The sequence below is a fragment of the Neoarius graeffei genome, chromosome 7 (genome assembly GCF_027579695.1).
Source record: "Neoarius graeffei isolate fNeoGra1 chromosome 7, fNeoGra1.pri, whole genome shotgun sequence".
Taxonomy (NCBI): domain Eukaryota; kingdom Metazoa; phylum Chordata; class Actinopteri; order Siluriformes; family Ariidae; genus Neoarius; species Neoarius graeffei.
The window spans coordinates 23,378,725-23,394,776 of record NC_083575.1 but is presented as its reverse complement, the minus strand read 5'-3'; the positions used below and the strand labels follow the sequence as shown (position 1 = coordinate 23,394,776).

Sequence of the window (16,052 nt, the reverse complement as noted above, 5' to 3'; positions counted from 1 at the left end):
TCTTCTTTAACACAATCCTTCCACCGTTTACGGGGTCTGTCCCTAGAGCACTTAAGCTCTCCAAACAGTAGCAGTTTGGGGATTCTGGTGCCATCCATCCTAGTGATATGACCGAGCCAGCAGAGTCTGTTGTTACGGTGGATGGTTTCTATGCAAGTTGATTTCGCCTGCTCCAGGACCACTTGATTTGTTACATGTTGCCACCATTTTGACATTCAAGATCTGTCTAAGAGATCTCAGGTAGAAAACTTCAAGGCAGCGAATGTGGTGAGCTAGAGTTGGCCATGTTTCTGACCCGTAGAGGTGAGAAGGTAAAACTATAGCCTTATACACAGTCAGCTTGGTCGATAGTGTAATACCTTTCCGGTCAAAGCATCTAGATCGTAGTGCATTGAAGGCTGCCGCTCCACGGGACACCCGGCGCTGGATTTCTGAGTCGAGAGTTGCGCCATCACTCAGGTTGCCTCCAGGGTATGTGAGTATTTAGGCATGCTTATTCAAGGGGCAAGGATCTCTGGAGGAGTAGTACCTTTCTGGTTGGCCTATATCAGCTGGCATCCCAGACTGGTCTCCCCATATCCAGCACCATGCAAAGTGTAACTTATGGTTAATCCGTCATCAGCAAGGGACTGTACCACCTAGCCTCTCACATGGTGAAGACCGTACGTAGTGGCTCTCAGTGCCGCCCCTAGTGTTGCAGAACGTGGCGGATCTAGGGGAGCAAACCCCGAAAAAAAAACCAGGGTCAGCCTTACACGGGTCAGCCCACTGACCCTTCCAATCTGTCTCTTTTTGGCAAAGTTGTGGTGATATGTGTTTCTTCATGATTCCACTCCACAAACAAACCACTGAGGAATGCAAACACAGAAGAGGGCAGCCTGCTTGCCCACTGCTCAGGGCCAGCAACCCTGTGTGGTGGAACTTCTTAACCCGCTACGGGTGGGACTTACAGATGAAGGTCATAATGGTGCTTATAGGAACATTTGACAGTTGAGAAATCCATCAGTAACCAATGCTATTGCTGTGCTGCTCAACAATCTTGTTGTGATGATCTTGGGAAAGCTCTTTGCCTCTACACATCCTGAGACGTTTCTTGCATGACAGCTTGGTGCCAAATGATTGTTTACTTGCATTCAGAGGTGGTTTCCCCTTTTTCAAAGAGAGGAAACACTAACCTAACAATATGCATTAACCCAGCTGTTTCTCATTAACCCAGGAAGTAGAACTAATTAGTGTAATCAGCTGCATTTCTTAATTGTGTTCAATTCTTTTTTCATACTTTATTATGTACTTTGTTTCCCATAATCTTTTTTATGGACTGGAATATTCCAACTTGGTTTTTTGTGTATTTTTACTGCATCAGAACCAATGTCTCTTCAACATTTCATGTGAATAGCTGCACTGGAAAAATGTTTAATAGAAAAATAGTTGATGTGTTGAATATTTATTTCCCTCTCTGTATATGTTATGATATATTAAATTAATTTAAGACAGATGACAATTTTAAGGACCTGGTAAGATGATTAAATTATTGATTTACATAAATACAAAGAAGCTTTACAAAAGGTAACTTATAGTAATTTATCCTTTAACAGTTTGAAATTCAGAAACTACGAATCTACTGTGACCCAGAGCAGAATAACAGGGAAACTGCTTGTGAAATACCTGGAGTTGTGAGTACAAAAATCTTGGATGTCCATATTTTGGCACAAGCTAATATATTCCAACCATTAATGTCATATTATTTTTCCAGTATAAATGATACTGTTATACCAATTATATGAGTGACTTGGTATTTGTGATTGTGTTCTGATAATCTCATAATGCTCCCCTCCACTGCATCCCCTTAAAAAATGTGTATACTTGCCTAATATATGGATTTCTTGGACAGTTGTAGTAGCATACATGATGATGTTAATTTCTCCACTCATAAGACTTTTCCCTGCTTCTTTGCCTGATCCAGAATATGCTTTTCATTACTGTCACTGTTAAATGAGGCCTCCAGGAGAAAGCCTGAAAAGTGCCTTGTTAACACTATTTATTTATTTATTTATTTATTTTAAAAAATAAAACTAATCAATTACACTGATTACTTCATTTTGTCTGATTGCATCATATTCTTTTCATTTGTAGGATGGAGAGGTATGTATTTTGGCCAGTGACTTTGCTTGCTTTCAAAAGTAACTGCTAAACTCATTTCTGTTGCAAAGGTAAGATTCCTTGTACTGTTTTGTAAGAGCGTACTGAAAAGAACTGTGTTTACAATGCTATATCTGTATGGACATAATTAAGTTCTAAATATGGCTTGATGTTCATTTCACGCTACCTGAGAACTGTTCACACAGTTGAAAAATCGAAATGTCTAATGTTTTATCCTCTTAGGGTGCTGACTGCTGCTTTGCATTGTGCTATGTATATTTTTAAATGCACTCATGGCTTTATAATGTGCTATTCAAACTTGCAGCTAAAGGAAACCCCAGGACCTAACAGCCTGAGAAATGTGAACTAATGTCAGGTTTCTTTGGGTTCTTTCAGTGTCCCAGTATATCAGCGGATATTGATCCAACCCCAGAGCCATGTATCTGTCCACCTGGGGCGCCTGGTACTCCAGGACAAAAGGTGAAAACATTCAGCAATTTTCCTCTTCTTTTGGAATAAATTAAGTCTTTCATGTGCGTAAATTACTAAAAGGTGCATTTTGACATTTAAATGTAGTTTCCCACAGGATTCTGAAATTCAATTTAACTCTCCATCACATTAAATTCAAATGAAACCTCTATAAGGAATTTTTCATGTTTATAAGGTCATGTCTTGACTAGAATATGCCGCAGGTGATTACTATAAAAGTTAATCAGAATGGCAAACTGTGCAAAACCTTCTTGATCTTCTTAGGGCATAAAGCTTTAAAGGAACAGTCCACCGTACTTCCATAATGAAATATGCTCTTATCTGAATTGAGACGAGCTGCTCCGTACCTCTCCGAGCTTTGCGCGACCTCCCAGTCAGTCAGACGCAGTCAGACACGCCGTCACTCCTGTTAGCAATGTAGCTAGGCTCAGTATGGCCAATGGTATTTTTTGGGGCTGTAGTTAGATGCGACCAAACTCTTCCGCGTTTTTCCTGTTTACATAGGTTTATATGACCAGTGATATGAAACAAGTTCAGTTACACAAATTGAAACGTAGCGATTTTCTATGCTATGGAAAGTCCGCACTATAATGACAGGCGTACTAACACCTTCTGCGCGCTTCGGCAGCGCATTGATACGGAGCTCAGATATCACTGCGCTGCCGAAGCGCGCAGAAGGTGTTAGTATGCCTGTCATTATAGTGCGGACTTTCCATAGCATAGAAAATTGCTACGTTTCAATTTGTGTAACTGAACTTGTTTCATGTCACTGGTCATATAAACCTGTGTAAACAGGAAAAACGCGGAAGAGTTTGGTCTCATCTAACTACAGCCCCCAAAAATACCATTGGCCATACTGAGCCTAGCTACATTGCTAACAGGAGTGACGGCGTGTCTGACTGCGTCTGACTGACTGGGAGGTCGCGCAAAGCTCGGAGAGGTACGGAGCAGCTCGTCTCAATTCAGATAAGAGCATATTTCATTATGGAAGTACGGTGGACTGTTCCTTTAAACTGTGTCACAGTATTCCAATAATAAACAGGCTTGCCTATTACACTGATTGAATTATTAAGTGAATTTGCTGCTACTTTACTGTGCCTGCTTTATGTGATCTGTGATTGTGTTACTATTTAAACAATGAACATTTGCTTCAATTAGGAATTTCCAGTTACTTATCAAATATAAATGTTCTCAGTCAAATATCAAATATATTATGCAATGAGCATGTTCTAATCTCTTTGCATGTTCTAATCTCTTTAGGGAGAGCCAGGAAGAACTGGGGATCCTGGCAAACCTGGTCATGCTGGTGCTGATGGTAAGCCTGTGAGTACTACACAGTTTAATACAAACATCAAATCAACAGAGCACATGCAGAGCTACGCTAAATTATTTCCTTGAACCTGTAACTATAGCAAGTCTTGGAGACCGAACAGCCCTTGTTATTAGCTCAAAGAAAGCAGTTAAAATTACAACATGCTTCCAATAACTTTAATGAACTCATTCTTTTTTAAATTAAATATTAATTGTAGAGTTCAAGAAGAGACTAGGTTTTTATAATTACATAGAAGTTAGATAAGGACACAGTAACAAACACTTTAAAAAAATATATAAATTCAAAGAGGCAACAATGATTTTCTAACCTCATCTGCACTTAATTAGCTTCTAACCTCATCTGCAATTAATTAACTTAGTTCACTTAGTGAACTGTATTTATTGCTAGGTTTTTATTCATTTTATTCATCAAATAGTTTCAATTTAGGTGAAGTCAGGTTATATTAATGCTTTATTTCTGAATATACTGTATGTAAGCAAAGTTACCATCCTGAACAAATAAACAAATCCTTAGTTCATCAGCAAAAAAGCAACAAGAAAACAATTAAGCCAAAATAAATAAGGTTGTGTGTCTTGTTTCTTTTAGTGTGGATATGACATTATGTACTAATTTCAAAAACAAGCAATGATAATCTGAGCATTTTGAATAGCCTGCCTCCTGAAGAGTCTGTATTCAGGTCAACGCTACATGACTTGACATGATTTTAGATGCAAATGCATCTTTTACCAATTGAGTTAAAGCTCCATGTCTGTGCCATTGATTCGTATTTGTAAATTACATGTTGACACTAAATGCCGTTAGCTATACTTCAGTATGAATTTCCCGTGTGTGAAATTGTGACTTTGAGCAATATTTGAACTTAATTTGCACTGCCTGGTTCAAGATTCAAGGTTTAGTTATTACCATACAACAGTCTTAGTTGTAACCAAGTTCAGTACAGCTCAACAATAAACAGGATATGACATGCAAGAAATGTGCATTAATTCTGTGCTGTGGAGTACAAGAAGAGTATATGCAAATGTTTCAATAGTGCAGATAGACTGAAACCAATAACAGCAGTAGTGAGTTAAGATGATATGTAACAGTAATGATTATACACTCACTGGCCACCTTAATAGGAACTTGTTCTTGAAGATTCCTGTTCTTGGCTGGCAGGAACCCAATGTAGATTCCTGTTCTTGGCTGGCAGGAACCCAATGTGGTCTTCTGCTGTTGCATGCTGAGATGCTTTTCTGCTCACCACGGTTGTAAAGAGTTGCTATGAGTTGCTCTATCCTTCCTGGCAGCTCGAACCAATCTGGCCATTTTCCTCTGACCTCTCTTATCAACAAGGTGTTTCCACCTACAGAACTGTCGCTTACTCATTGTTTTTTGGTTTTTGCACCATTCTGTGTAAACTCTACAGACTGCTGTGTGTGAAAATCCCAGGAGATCAGCAGTTTCTGAAATACTCAAACCAGTCCATCTGGCACCAACACCCATGCCACAGTGAAAGTCACAGAGATTGCAGTGTTTCCCATTCTGATGTTTGAAGTGAACATTAACTGAAGCTCTTGATTTGTATCTGCATGATTTTATGCATTGTGCTCCTGTCAAGGGATTGGCTGCATAAAACAGCAGGTGTATGGGTATTCCTAATAGTCTGTAGTCCTTATCTTATTATTTTGGTTACTACCTAGATCTCATCACCCTAAGCGACCATAAGGATGAATACTGACTTTTATTGACTTATCTTATTCTTCTATTCTTTCTTCTTTAATGACTATCTTACAACTACCTACAACTCATGACCATATGCAACCATATGGATGTCGACTGACTGATAAACAGAGAGCTTAATCTGCAAAATAAGCTTTTGCTCCACCATGGCAGACCAGTACACTGAGTGGATCCATTGGTCAATCGCACACTCTCTTTTGCTGTTAATCATGAATAAGATCCCAGCATACTTAAACTCCTCAACCAGGGGTAAAGTCTCTCCCTTCACCTGAAGGGAGTGTCCACTGTTTTTCAGGAGAGAACCATGGCTTCTAATTTTCATCCCAGCTGCTAAACATCCTTCAAGTGCATGTCTCTGGTCCACTTCAGATGGTGCCAAGAGAACATCAACAAACTAGACTGCATTTCCACAGAGAAAATGCAAAGTGTGCTTGCTGAGCTGTAGCAGAACAGCTATCATGCTAACATGCTAAAAGCTAGCATGCCAACATGCTAATGCCAACATGCTAACAACTAGCATGCTAACAGTTAGCATACTAACATGCTAAAAGCTAGCATGTTAACATGTTAATGCTAACATGCTAATAGAAAACATGCTAACAGCTAGCATTCTAACATGCTAATGATTAACATGCTATTTGTTAAAATTCTAACACTTTAAGGCTAATATGCTGACAGCTATCATGCTAACAGCTAACAGGCTAACATGCTAATGGCTAGTATGTTAACTTTTAGCATGCTAACACGCTGAGGGTGACATGCTAACAGCTAACATGCTAACAGTTAGCATGCTAACATGCTCAGGCAAACTCGCTAACAGCAAACATGCGAACTCTGCATGCTACCATGCTAATCCTAACATGTTAATAGCTCTCATGATAACATGCTAATGGTGAACATGCTAACAATTCGTGAGCTAACAGCAGACATGATATTGTAATGGGTAACATGCTAACAGCTAGCATGGTAACACGTGAATGCTTATATGCTAATTGCTATCGTGTGTGCGTGTAAGTATTCCTAATAAAGTGGCCATTGAGTTGACGTTGATTTGCTGTCAAAGTCTCAAATGAGCAGATCCTTGCCAAATGCATCATCACCTATGGGGGAAGGGAGGAATGACTCAGCCCATGTTTACATTAGACCGTATCAGCGGATCATCAGATTAACGTTTTTAAAACAATTAGTGTGCACACAGCAACACCAATACACGATTTGCGTGCACACAGCAATACCAATACACGGATACGCTCGGCTCCGCAGGCATCCTGCGCTCCAAATCACTCCGCCCTGAACAGCGAGTGCCCTCTGGAGGGTGCGCACTCCGGCCTTGCGCAGCTCACAGAGCGCGCGAGTGAAGTGAACAAGCTGTGATTCGGGACTGAGCCGCTGTGTGTGTGATCCCAGCGCATATCACTTACCACTTGCAAGTGGAAGGATGGCAAGCCTAAAGACAATCATAACTACACAATGGGCAGTATTTGCATCAGTATTTGCAGTATTTTCATACTTTTATACTCTTTAATGAAAGGTGATACAAGGTGGAAGTCTGCGCCGTTTTTCAGCAGTCGCGTCACATGACCAACGCCAGTGAATCAGGAAGGTGGATGTCACAGTGACGTTGTCCAATGAGACGCCAGCTAGAGCTCAGCACAGCGTATCCGCGTATTCTGAATGTTTATACAGCACCAGAGCTGACACGATCTGGATTGAATACGTGCACGCTGGCGGATTCCCGTTTCCCGGCGTTTCCAGGTGGTTTAATGTAAACGGACAGTGCATCCGCGAAGAAAACGAGACAGATACGGTCTAATGTAAACTTGGCCTCAGTCAAGCTTCCATTGATTAGCGGCAAAATGGAGAAAAAATGGACAGATGAAAGGCAAGACAAAGACGAGCGCGGGTCAGAACCGATATCATGTGTGTGATGGGTGATTTGGCCTGAGGTGCCGTATGAAGTTTGGTGGATGTGTGGTGAAATGTTACTGAGCAAAACTCCATTCATTTGAATGGGGCCAAAAATCAATGGAAGCCTATGGAGGTAAAAAGAGATGCATGAAAACCAAGGAAAAGACGAGTGCAGGTCTCAGATGAGGGGATGGATCTGTGCGGGGACTTGGCCTGAGGCATCAAGTGAAGTTTCTTGAAGTTTGGTCACTTGGTTAAAAAAATTGATGGAGAGTGAAAGTTTTTCTCCTGAAACACCATTCATTTTCAATGGGGCCAAAAATCAATGCAAGCCTATGGAGGAAAAAGGGATGAGCAAAAAGAAAGGAAAAAATGAGTGCGGGTCAGAACCGATTGCATGTATGTGTCGGGGGAGTTGGCCTGAAGTATCACATGAGGTTTGGTGCGTCTGCAATGGAGCGTGTCCGAGTAGGACGATTCGATTCATGAGCCCTATTCATTCTCTATGGGAAAAAAACAAAAGAAAAACGACAAGAACAAGAGATCAGGCACGTTGATCCAAAAGCTGTATACAAGCACACTACACCACTTCGGGCCAGACGTCTCAGAGTTGGAACAGTGTCTCTATCTCGAACACCCTAGGAAGAGTAGTGGATCCAAAAAACGTGTTGGAATAAGGCAGAATAAGTAAACTTAAGAAGAACAATAGTGTGCTTGCCCACAGGGATGTTACTTCTATCTCACCATACTGGCTACTTCTCCACCACTGGCTTTTTCTTGATACCACTGTCCATGAAAACCATAAACAGGAGTGGAGACAAGACACACCACTGACAGACTCTGACACTCAATTTTGCCATAACACCAAGGATGTGGACACAACTCTGACTGTGCTCACATACAGAAACTGAATTGAGCTACATTTCCCTCCTAAAGTATTGGAATGGCAAGGCCAATTCTTTTGTTTTTCTGAACTGAAGACATTTGGGTTTGAGATCCAAAGATAAAAAGGAAACAATAGATAAGAACTTTTATTTCCTGATATTTACATCTAGATGTGTTAAACAACTCAGAACATAGCGCCTTCGGTGGCAGACCATCCAATTTTTATGTGTATAAAAGTATTGAAACAAACAAACAAAAATCTTCAAATACAGAACACTTACGGTAATACTTCAAGTTCAAGTTGATTTATTTGTCCCCAAAGGGGAAATTAGTTTGTAGCAGGTATTTAAAAACACAAACGGACAACCAAATAATAAAAAAACAACAACATAAAAACAGGGACACAGGTAGGCACGTAGACATAAGGCCTCCAACCATATAGACTGAGACCAATACACAAAATATAAATAAAAACAGATAAAAGGATAAGAGGTTAAAAAATGTACTTGGTTACATATCCCTTACTTGTAATAACTGCATCAAGCTGGTGACCCACTGGCATCAGCAAATTTTTGCATTCTTCTTTATGCTTTTCCAGACTTCTACTGCAGCTTCCTTCAGTCTTTGTTTGCTTTGAGGGATTTCTCCCTTCAGTAGGTGAAATGCATGCTGGGTTAAGGTCTGGTGATTGATTTAGCCAGTCTAAACCTTCAAATTATTCCCATCCATCCATCCATCCATCCATCCATTATCTGTAGCCACTTATCCTTTTCTACAGGGTCGCAGGCAAGCTGGATCCTATCCCAGCTGACTATGGGCGAGAGGCAGAGTACACCCTGGACAAGTCGCCAGGTTATCGCAGGACTGACATAAAATTATTCCCCTGATTAAGTATTTTGTTGTTGTTGGCACTGTGTTTTGGGTAGTTGTCTTGCTGCACAACGATTCTCCCAATTAGACTGGATGTATTTATCTGTGAATTGGCAGACAGAACATTTCTATCAACTACTGAATTCATTCTTCTGCTACCATCATGAGTTACAGTGCCTTGCAAAAGTATTCATCCCCCTTAGTGTTTGTCCTGTTTTGTCACATTACAAGCTGGTATTAAAATTGATTTTTGGGGGGTTAGCACCATTTGATTTACACAACATGCCTACCACTTTAAAGGTGAAAAATTGTTGTTTTATTGTGACACAAACAATAATTAAGATGAAAAAACAGAAATCTGTGTCATATGACGCCAGAAATCTGTCATATTCTACAACCCTGTTTCCAAAAAAAAAAAAGGTTGAGACACTGTGTAAAATGAAAATAACAGAATGCTATGATTTGCAAATCATGGAAACCCTATATTTCAAAGACAACATACCAAATGTTGAAACTGAAATCTTATTGTTTTTTGAAATATATGCTCATTTTGAAACAGCAACCTTGCTTCCAAACCACATTTTGCACATATTAGGACTGCATGGCTACAGAGTAAAAGAGTCGGGGTGCTAAACTGGCCTGCCTGCAGTCCTGACCTGTCTCCCATTTAAAATATTTGGTGCATTATGAAGCACAAAATACAACAAAGGAGACCTCGAACTGTTGAGCAACTGAAATTGTATATCAGGCAAGAATGGGACAACATTTCTCTTTCAAAACTACAGCAACTGGTCCTTCACTTTCCAGACATTTACAGAATGTTGTTAAAAGTAGAGGTGATGCAACACAGTGGTAAACCTGCCCCTTTTCCATTTTTTTGAACATGTTGCAGGAATCAAGTTCAAAATGAGTATGCATTTTAAAAAAAAGTCCTGTTTCAACATTTGACATGCTGTGTTTGTACTTTTCCAATGAACTAGAGGGTTTCCATGATTTAATTTTAATAGCTTTGCCATAGCGAGATATATGTGCATACATTATGGCTGGGAAACCACTACAGCTTGCGTCAATTACAGTGGCCCCATTGTACTTAATCTGCACGTCTTTTGAACTGTGGGGTAAAACCAGAGCACACCCACAGGGAGAACATGCAAACTCCACACGGAAAGGCCCCCGTCGGCCACTAGGCTCAAACCCAGAACCTTCTTGCTGTGAGGCAGCAGCGCTAACCACTACACCACCATGCCACCAAATCATTTCATTCTGTTTTTATTTATGTTTTACACAGTGTCCCAACTTTTTTGGAATTGGGGTTGTAAGTTATTTAACATATCTAAATATACTATCAGGAAATGAAAGCTGAAATTCTATCATCCTATATTCATCTTTTAATGTAACCTAAATGTATGGAGACACAGGAGTGCCATAAAAATAATAAATCTGTAAAAGTAAGAACATAAACATATGAATTTATAAATGTATTCCTAATGAGCAAGCCTGTGGCAATGATAGCAAGGAAAAACTCACTGACACAACATGAGGAAGAGACCTTGAGAGGAACCAGACTCAAAAGGGAACCCAGCCTCATTTGGGTGATAACAGCATGATTATAAATAACTTGCTTCAATAACTGTGTCCTATAAGGTCAAAAACTGTAATGATGTAACCAGGAAGTTCATTATCATTTTAACATGAAGTCTATTTTGTTGAAGTTATCAACTGTTCATTGAAAGAGACTTGAGTTCAAAACTGTTCACGACAACTGCAGTCCTAAAGTTATCATGGCAATTGTAGTCCAAGCCATCATAGCAAAATTGTTTGTATTAATTGTCCAAAGCCATTTTCTAAGTGCATCTTTAGGCTGCCTATATGGGGTCATCCTCCACAGTGATGGGAAACCCAGCCAAAAGTAAGGCATCAAGATGAATCAGGCAGGGCTGGAGAGCAAGAAAGGTCAGTATCTCCAGTATCTAAGGAGTGGCATATGTAACTCGACAGAGAGAGAGAGAGAGAGAGAGAGAGAGAGATTGTTAGATATGCTTATTGTTACATAATGGTTAAGAACAGTGTACACTGTGCATTGAGGCCAAGCAAGGACAAGACGATGACAGTATAACTAAAAGGGAGAGCCAGAAAGTAACACAGACATGAATGCACCCTGGGACATAAAGCAGCCAGCCACTCCACCAAACTCCGTCAAAAAACCTGAGTGAACGCATGTGTGTGTGTGTGGGGGCAGCATCCAAACATCCCAGTTTACCAAAGACTCTATGCCTGAGAACTCTGCAGATCTACTATAATTGTGGGGCTTTGTAAGAAAAGGCTCTGCCCCCTGCTGTAGCCTTCACTATTTGAGTAACCTGCACCTTTTGATCCAAGTAGGTATGGTGGGTCATAAAAGATCAGAAGTTTGCTTAGTCCTGTATTGCAAGACCATTGAGTGCTTTATATATCAATAGTACTAACTTATAATCAGTGCAACATATGATTGGGAGCAAATGCAGTCTGGATTAAAAAAAAAAAAGAGTTGGCGTGGTCATATCTTCTGGTTCTAATAAGGACTCTTGCTGCTGTATTCTGGATTAACTGGAGCTTTTTTATGCACCTACTAGGACATCCAGACAGTAAGGCATTACAATAATTCAACCTGGATATAACAAAGGCATGCACTAGTTTTTTTTTCTGCATTGTGTAGTGACATTATATTATTTCTTATCTTAGCAATATTTCTGAAATGAAAGAAGGCTATTCTAGTACAACCCCAATTCCAAAAAAGTTGGGACAAAGTACAAATTGTAAATAAAAACGGAATGCAATGATGTGGAAGTTTCAAAATTCCATATTTTATTCAGAATTGAACATAGATGACATATCAAATGTTTAAACTGAGAAAATGTATCATTTAAAGATAAAAATTAGGTGATTTTAAATTTCATGACAACAACACATCTCAAAAAAGTTGGGACAAGGCCATGTTTACCACTGTGAGACATCCCCTTTTCTCTTTACAACAGTCTGTAAACGTCTGGGGACTGAGGAGACAAGTTGCTCAAGTTTAGGGATAGGAATGTTAACCCATTCTTGTCTAATGTAGGATTCTAGTTGCTCAACTGTCTTAGGTCTTTTTTTTGTCGTATCTTCCGTTTTATGATGCGCCAAATGTTTTCTATGGGTGAAAGATCTGGACTGCAGGCTGGCCAGTTCAGTACCCGGACCCTTCTTCTACGCAGCCATGATGCTGTAATTGATGCAGTATGTGGTTTGGCATTGTCATGTTGGAAAATGCAAGGTCTTCCCTGAAAGAGACGTCGTCTGGATGGGAGCATATGTTGCTCTAGAACCTGGATATACCTTTCAGCATTGATGGTGTCTTTCCAGATGTGTAAGCTGCCCATGCCACACGCACTAATGCAACCCCATACCATCAGAGATGCAGGCTTCTGAACTGAGCGCTGATAACTCGGGTCGTCCTTTTCCTCTTTCGTCCGAATGACACGGCGTCCCTGATTTCCATAAAGAACTTCAAATTTTGATTCGTCTGACCACAGAACAGTTTTCCACTTTGCCATAGTCCATTTTAAATGAGCCTTGGCCCAGAGAAGACGTCTGCGCTTCTGGATTGTGTTTAGATACGGCTTCTTCTTTGAACTATAGAGTTTTAGCTGGCAACGGCAGATGGCACGGTGAATTGTGTTCACAGATAATATTCTCTGGAAATATTCCTGAGCCCATTTTGTGATTTCCAATACAGAAGCATGCCTGTATGTGATGCAGTGCCGTCTAAGGGCCCGAAGATCACGGGCACCCAGTATGGTTTTCCGGCCTTGACCCTTACGCACAGAGATTCTTCCAGATTCTCTGAATCTTTTGATGATATTATGCACTGTAGATGATGAGATGTTCAAACTCTTTGCAATTTTACACTGTCGAACTCCTTTCTGATATTGCTCCACTATTTGTCAGTGCAGAATTAGGGGGATTGGTGATCCTCTTCCCATCTTTACTTCTGAGAGACACTGTCGCTCCAAGATGCTCTTTTTATACCCAGTCATGTTAATGACCTATTGCCAATTGACCTAATGAGTTGCAATTTGGTCCTCCAGCTGTTCCTTTTTTGTCCCTTTAACTTTTCCAGCCTCTTATTGCCCCTGTCCCAACTTTTCTGAGATGTGTTGCTGTCATGAAATTTCAAATGAGCCAATATTTGGCATGAAATTTCAAAATGTCTCACTTTTGACATTTGATATGTTGTCTATGTTCTATTGTGAATACAATATCAGTTTTTGAGATTTGTATATTATTGCATTCCGTTTTTATTTACAATTTGTACTTTGTCCCAACTTTTTTGGAATCAGGGTTGTAATATTATCTACATGCGCTTCAAATGAAAGACTGGAGCCAATAATCACACCAAGGTCTTTACTGCTGCACATGATGAAGCAGAAAGGCTAGAGAGCAAACTTTAGCTGCACATGGTCCTACAACAAGTCCATCTGTCTTGTCAGAATTGAGTAGAAGGAAGTTAATAAGCATCCAGTGTCTAATGTCCTTTACACATTCCTCAGTTTTATTCGGCAAGCAACTGGCAAGCCAAAGCATGCTTTCCTGCCCAGGATGAGTAGTCAATTCCTGCACGCATAAATCCTGCTTTGCACAGTGTGAATGTGGTAGCAGTTTGAATCAGGGAGGGAAGGAAAGGATCTGCTTACTCTACCGGTATGTGTATGCTGGCGATTATCTGGTCTTTTTTTTTCTTCCTGTTTTTAAGCGTCTTTGTGTATGCTTATCTGAGGCTGCAGTGTCATCATTACACCAGTAAATCCTGAAATTACACAGAAAACATTTTCATTTAACTGATCTAAATGTGTATATTGATTGTACATGAATAAAGTTGCGTATACACAGTTTGTTTTAATGCAGGCAGCATGATTTGCTGAGGTCCCAGAATAAAAGCAAAGTTTTTATTAAGATTTTTATTTTACCCAAGCTGGGGATCAAGCCAGGTTTTGTTGAGCTCTGAGGCAGTGACAATACCCACTATAGCATTGAACCGTTTAAATAGAAACACATTCTTCACATTTACAAATAAAAAGCAATTTTCAAGTCTTTTTTCACAGAAATATAATGTGAGGAAACAGAATGTTGTCAGTGTAGTGCCATAAAAAAAGACTAAAACTGTAAAAGAACAAGATAAGATAGAACTGTACCAGAACAAGATAATGGCCAGCATACACACAGAGGAAGCAAATCCTTTCCTTCCCTCCCTGATTCAAACTGCTACCACATTCACACTGCTCAAAGCAGGATTCATGTGTGCAGGAACTGACTAATCATGCTAAACAGGAAGGCAGTTGATTGACAGCTTGGGCCTTCAAGTAAAAGAAAAACCAATGAGGAAAACAACAACAACAACAACAACAGGGAAAAGCAGTAGGGAATAGCAAAAGCAATGAAGAAAAGCATTTATTTATTTATTTATTTATTTATTTTTACAGATTTATTTATTTTTATGGCACTCCTGTGACTTCATATATATTTCTTAGCAAAATGTACACAGTGGTGCTTGAAAGTTTGTGAACCCTTTAGAATTTTCTATATTTCTGCATAAACATGACCTAAAACATCATCAGATTTTCACACAAGTCCTAAAAGTAGATAAAGAGAACCCAGTTAAACAAATGAGACAAAAATATTATACTTGGTCATTTATTTATTGAGGAAAACGATCCAATATTACATATTTGTGAGTGGCCAAAGTATGTGAACCTCTAGGATTAGCAGTTAATTTGAAGGTGAAATTAGAGTCAGGTGTCTTCAATCAATGGGATGACAATGAGGTGTGAGTGGGCACCCTGTTTTATTTAAAGAACAGGGATCTATCAAAGACCCCGTCCACACGTAGCCGGGTATCTGCTAAATCGAAGATATTTTTCTACGTTTTGGCCTGTCATCCACATGAAAACACATCAAAAACAAATATTTAAAAAAACTCTGGGCAAAGTGAAGATTTTTGAAAACTCCGTGTATGCCTTTTCGTGTAGATAGAGATAACCGGAGTTTTGCGTTTTAGAACGTCACAATCTGCGCCAAAAAAATGACAACAAATCTGCCCTGACGTCAAACGTGCGACCTTTGTTTACTGCAGAAGCCAGATTAAGCGGCGATCCACGCGGTACCGAACCGACCCATTTCAGAGCCGACTCCCGACAGGGCACGCACATATCCCCCGACTGTTGACGAGTGCAGTCGCGATTGAAGCGACACGTGACAACTTAATAGCTTTGTGATTGGCTATTGGATATAGTTACTGTTAAATCCAACACTTGAAGATGCTACAGGCTGAATTACAAATGACACAACATGGAATATGTAGCGCACTATCTAGGCTGCATGAGCTATTATTTCCAACCTTAAATAGTGCACTTATATAGGGGAGTTAAAGCGATTTGGAATTCAGCCACACAACTTGAGCAGAGTGGCTTTCCAGCCCACTGTGTCTATGGATAAAGCTTCAGTCTATGGAATTACAGTATATACCTGCATTAGGTGCTACCAACACGTATTTCTCACGCTAGAAATTGTGTTTAATGATGTCACGTGTTATATGCGAAAGATATGATTGGCTATTGCTAGCGACTCTCGCCGATCAGTCTGGCTCCCGATTAGTTTTTCGAATCGGCTGTGAGATGAGTCGGTACCATCGAAAACT

At 40.0% G+C, this 16,052-nt stretch overlaps 1 protein-coding gene across 1 annotated transcript in view; it reads left to right on the top strand.

The window, feature by feature from the left end:
* Nucleotides 1–16,052, top strand: part of col21a1 (collagen, type XXI, alpha 1) — a 155,474-nt gene that overhangs the window by 29,221 nt on the left and 110,201 nt on the right. Inside the window, exons 8-10 of the mRNA XM_060924923.1 lie at nucleotides 1,596–1,673; nucleotides 2,536–2,619; nucleotides 3,889–3,951. Of these exons, the coding sequence (XP_060780906.1) occupies nucleotides 1,596–1,673; nucleotides 2,536–2,619; nucleotides 3,889–3,951 (225 nt within the window). The remainder of the gene's footprint in view (nucleotides 1–1,595; nucleotides 1,674–2,535; nucleotides 2,620–3,888; nucleotides 3,952–16,052) is intronic.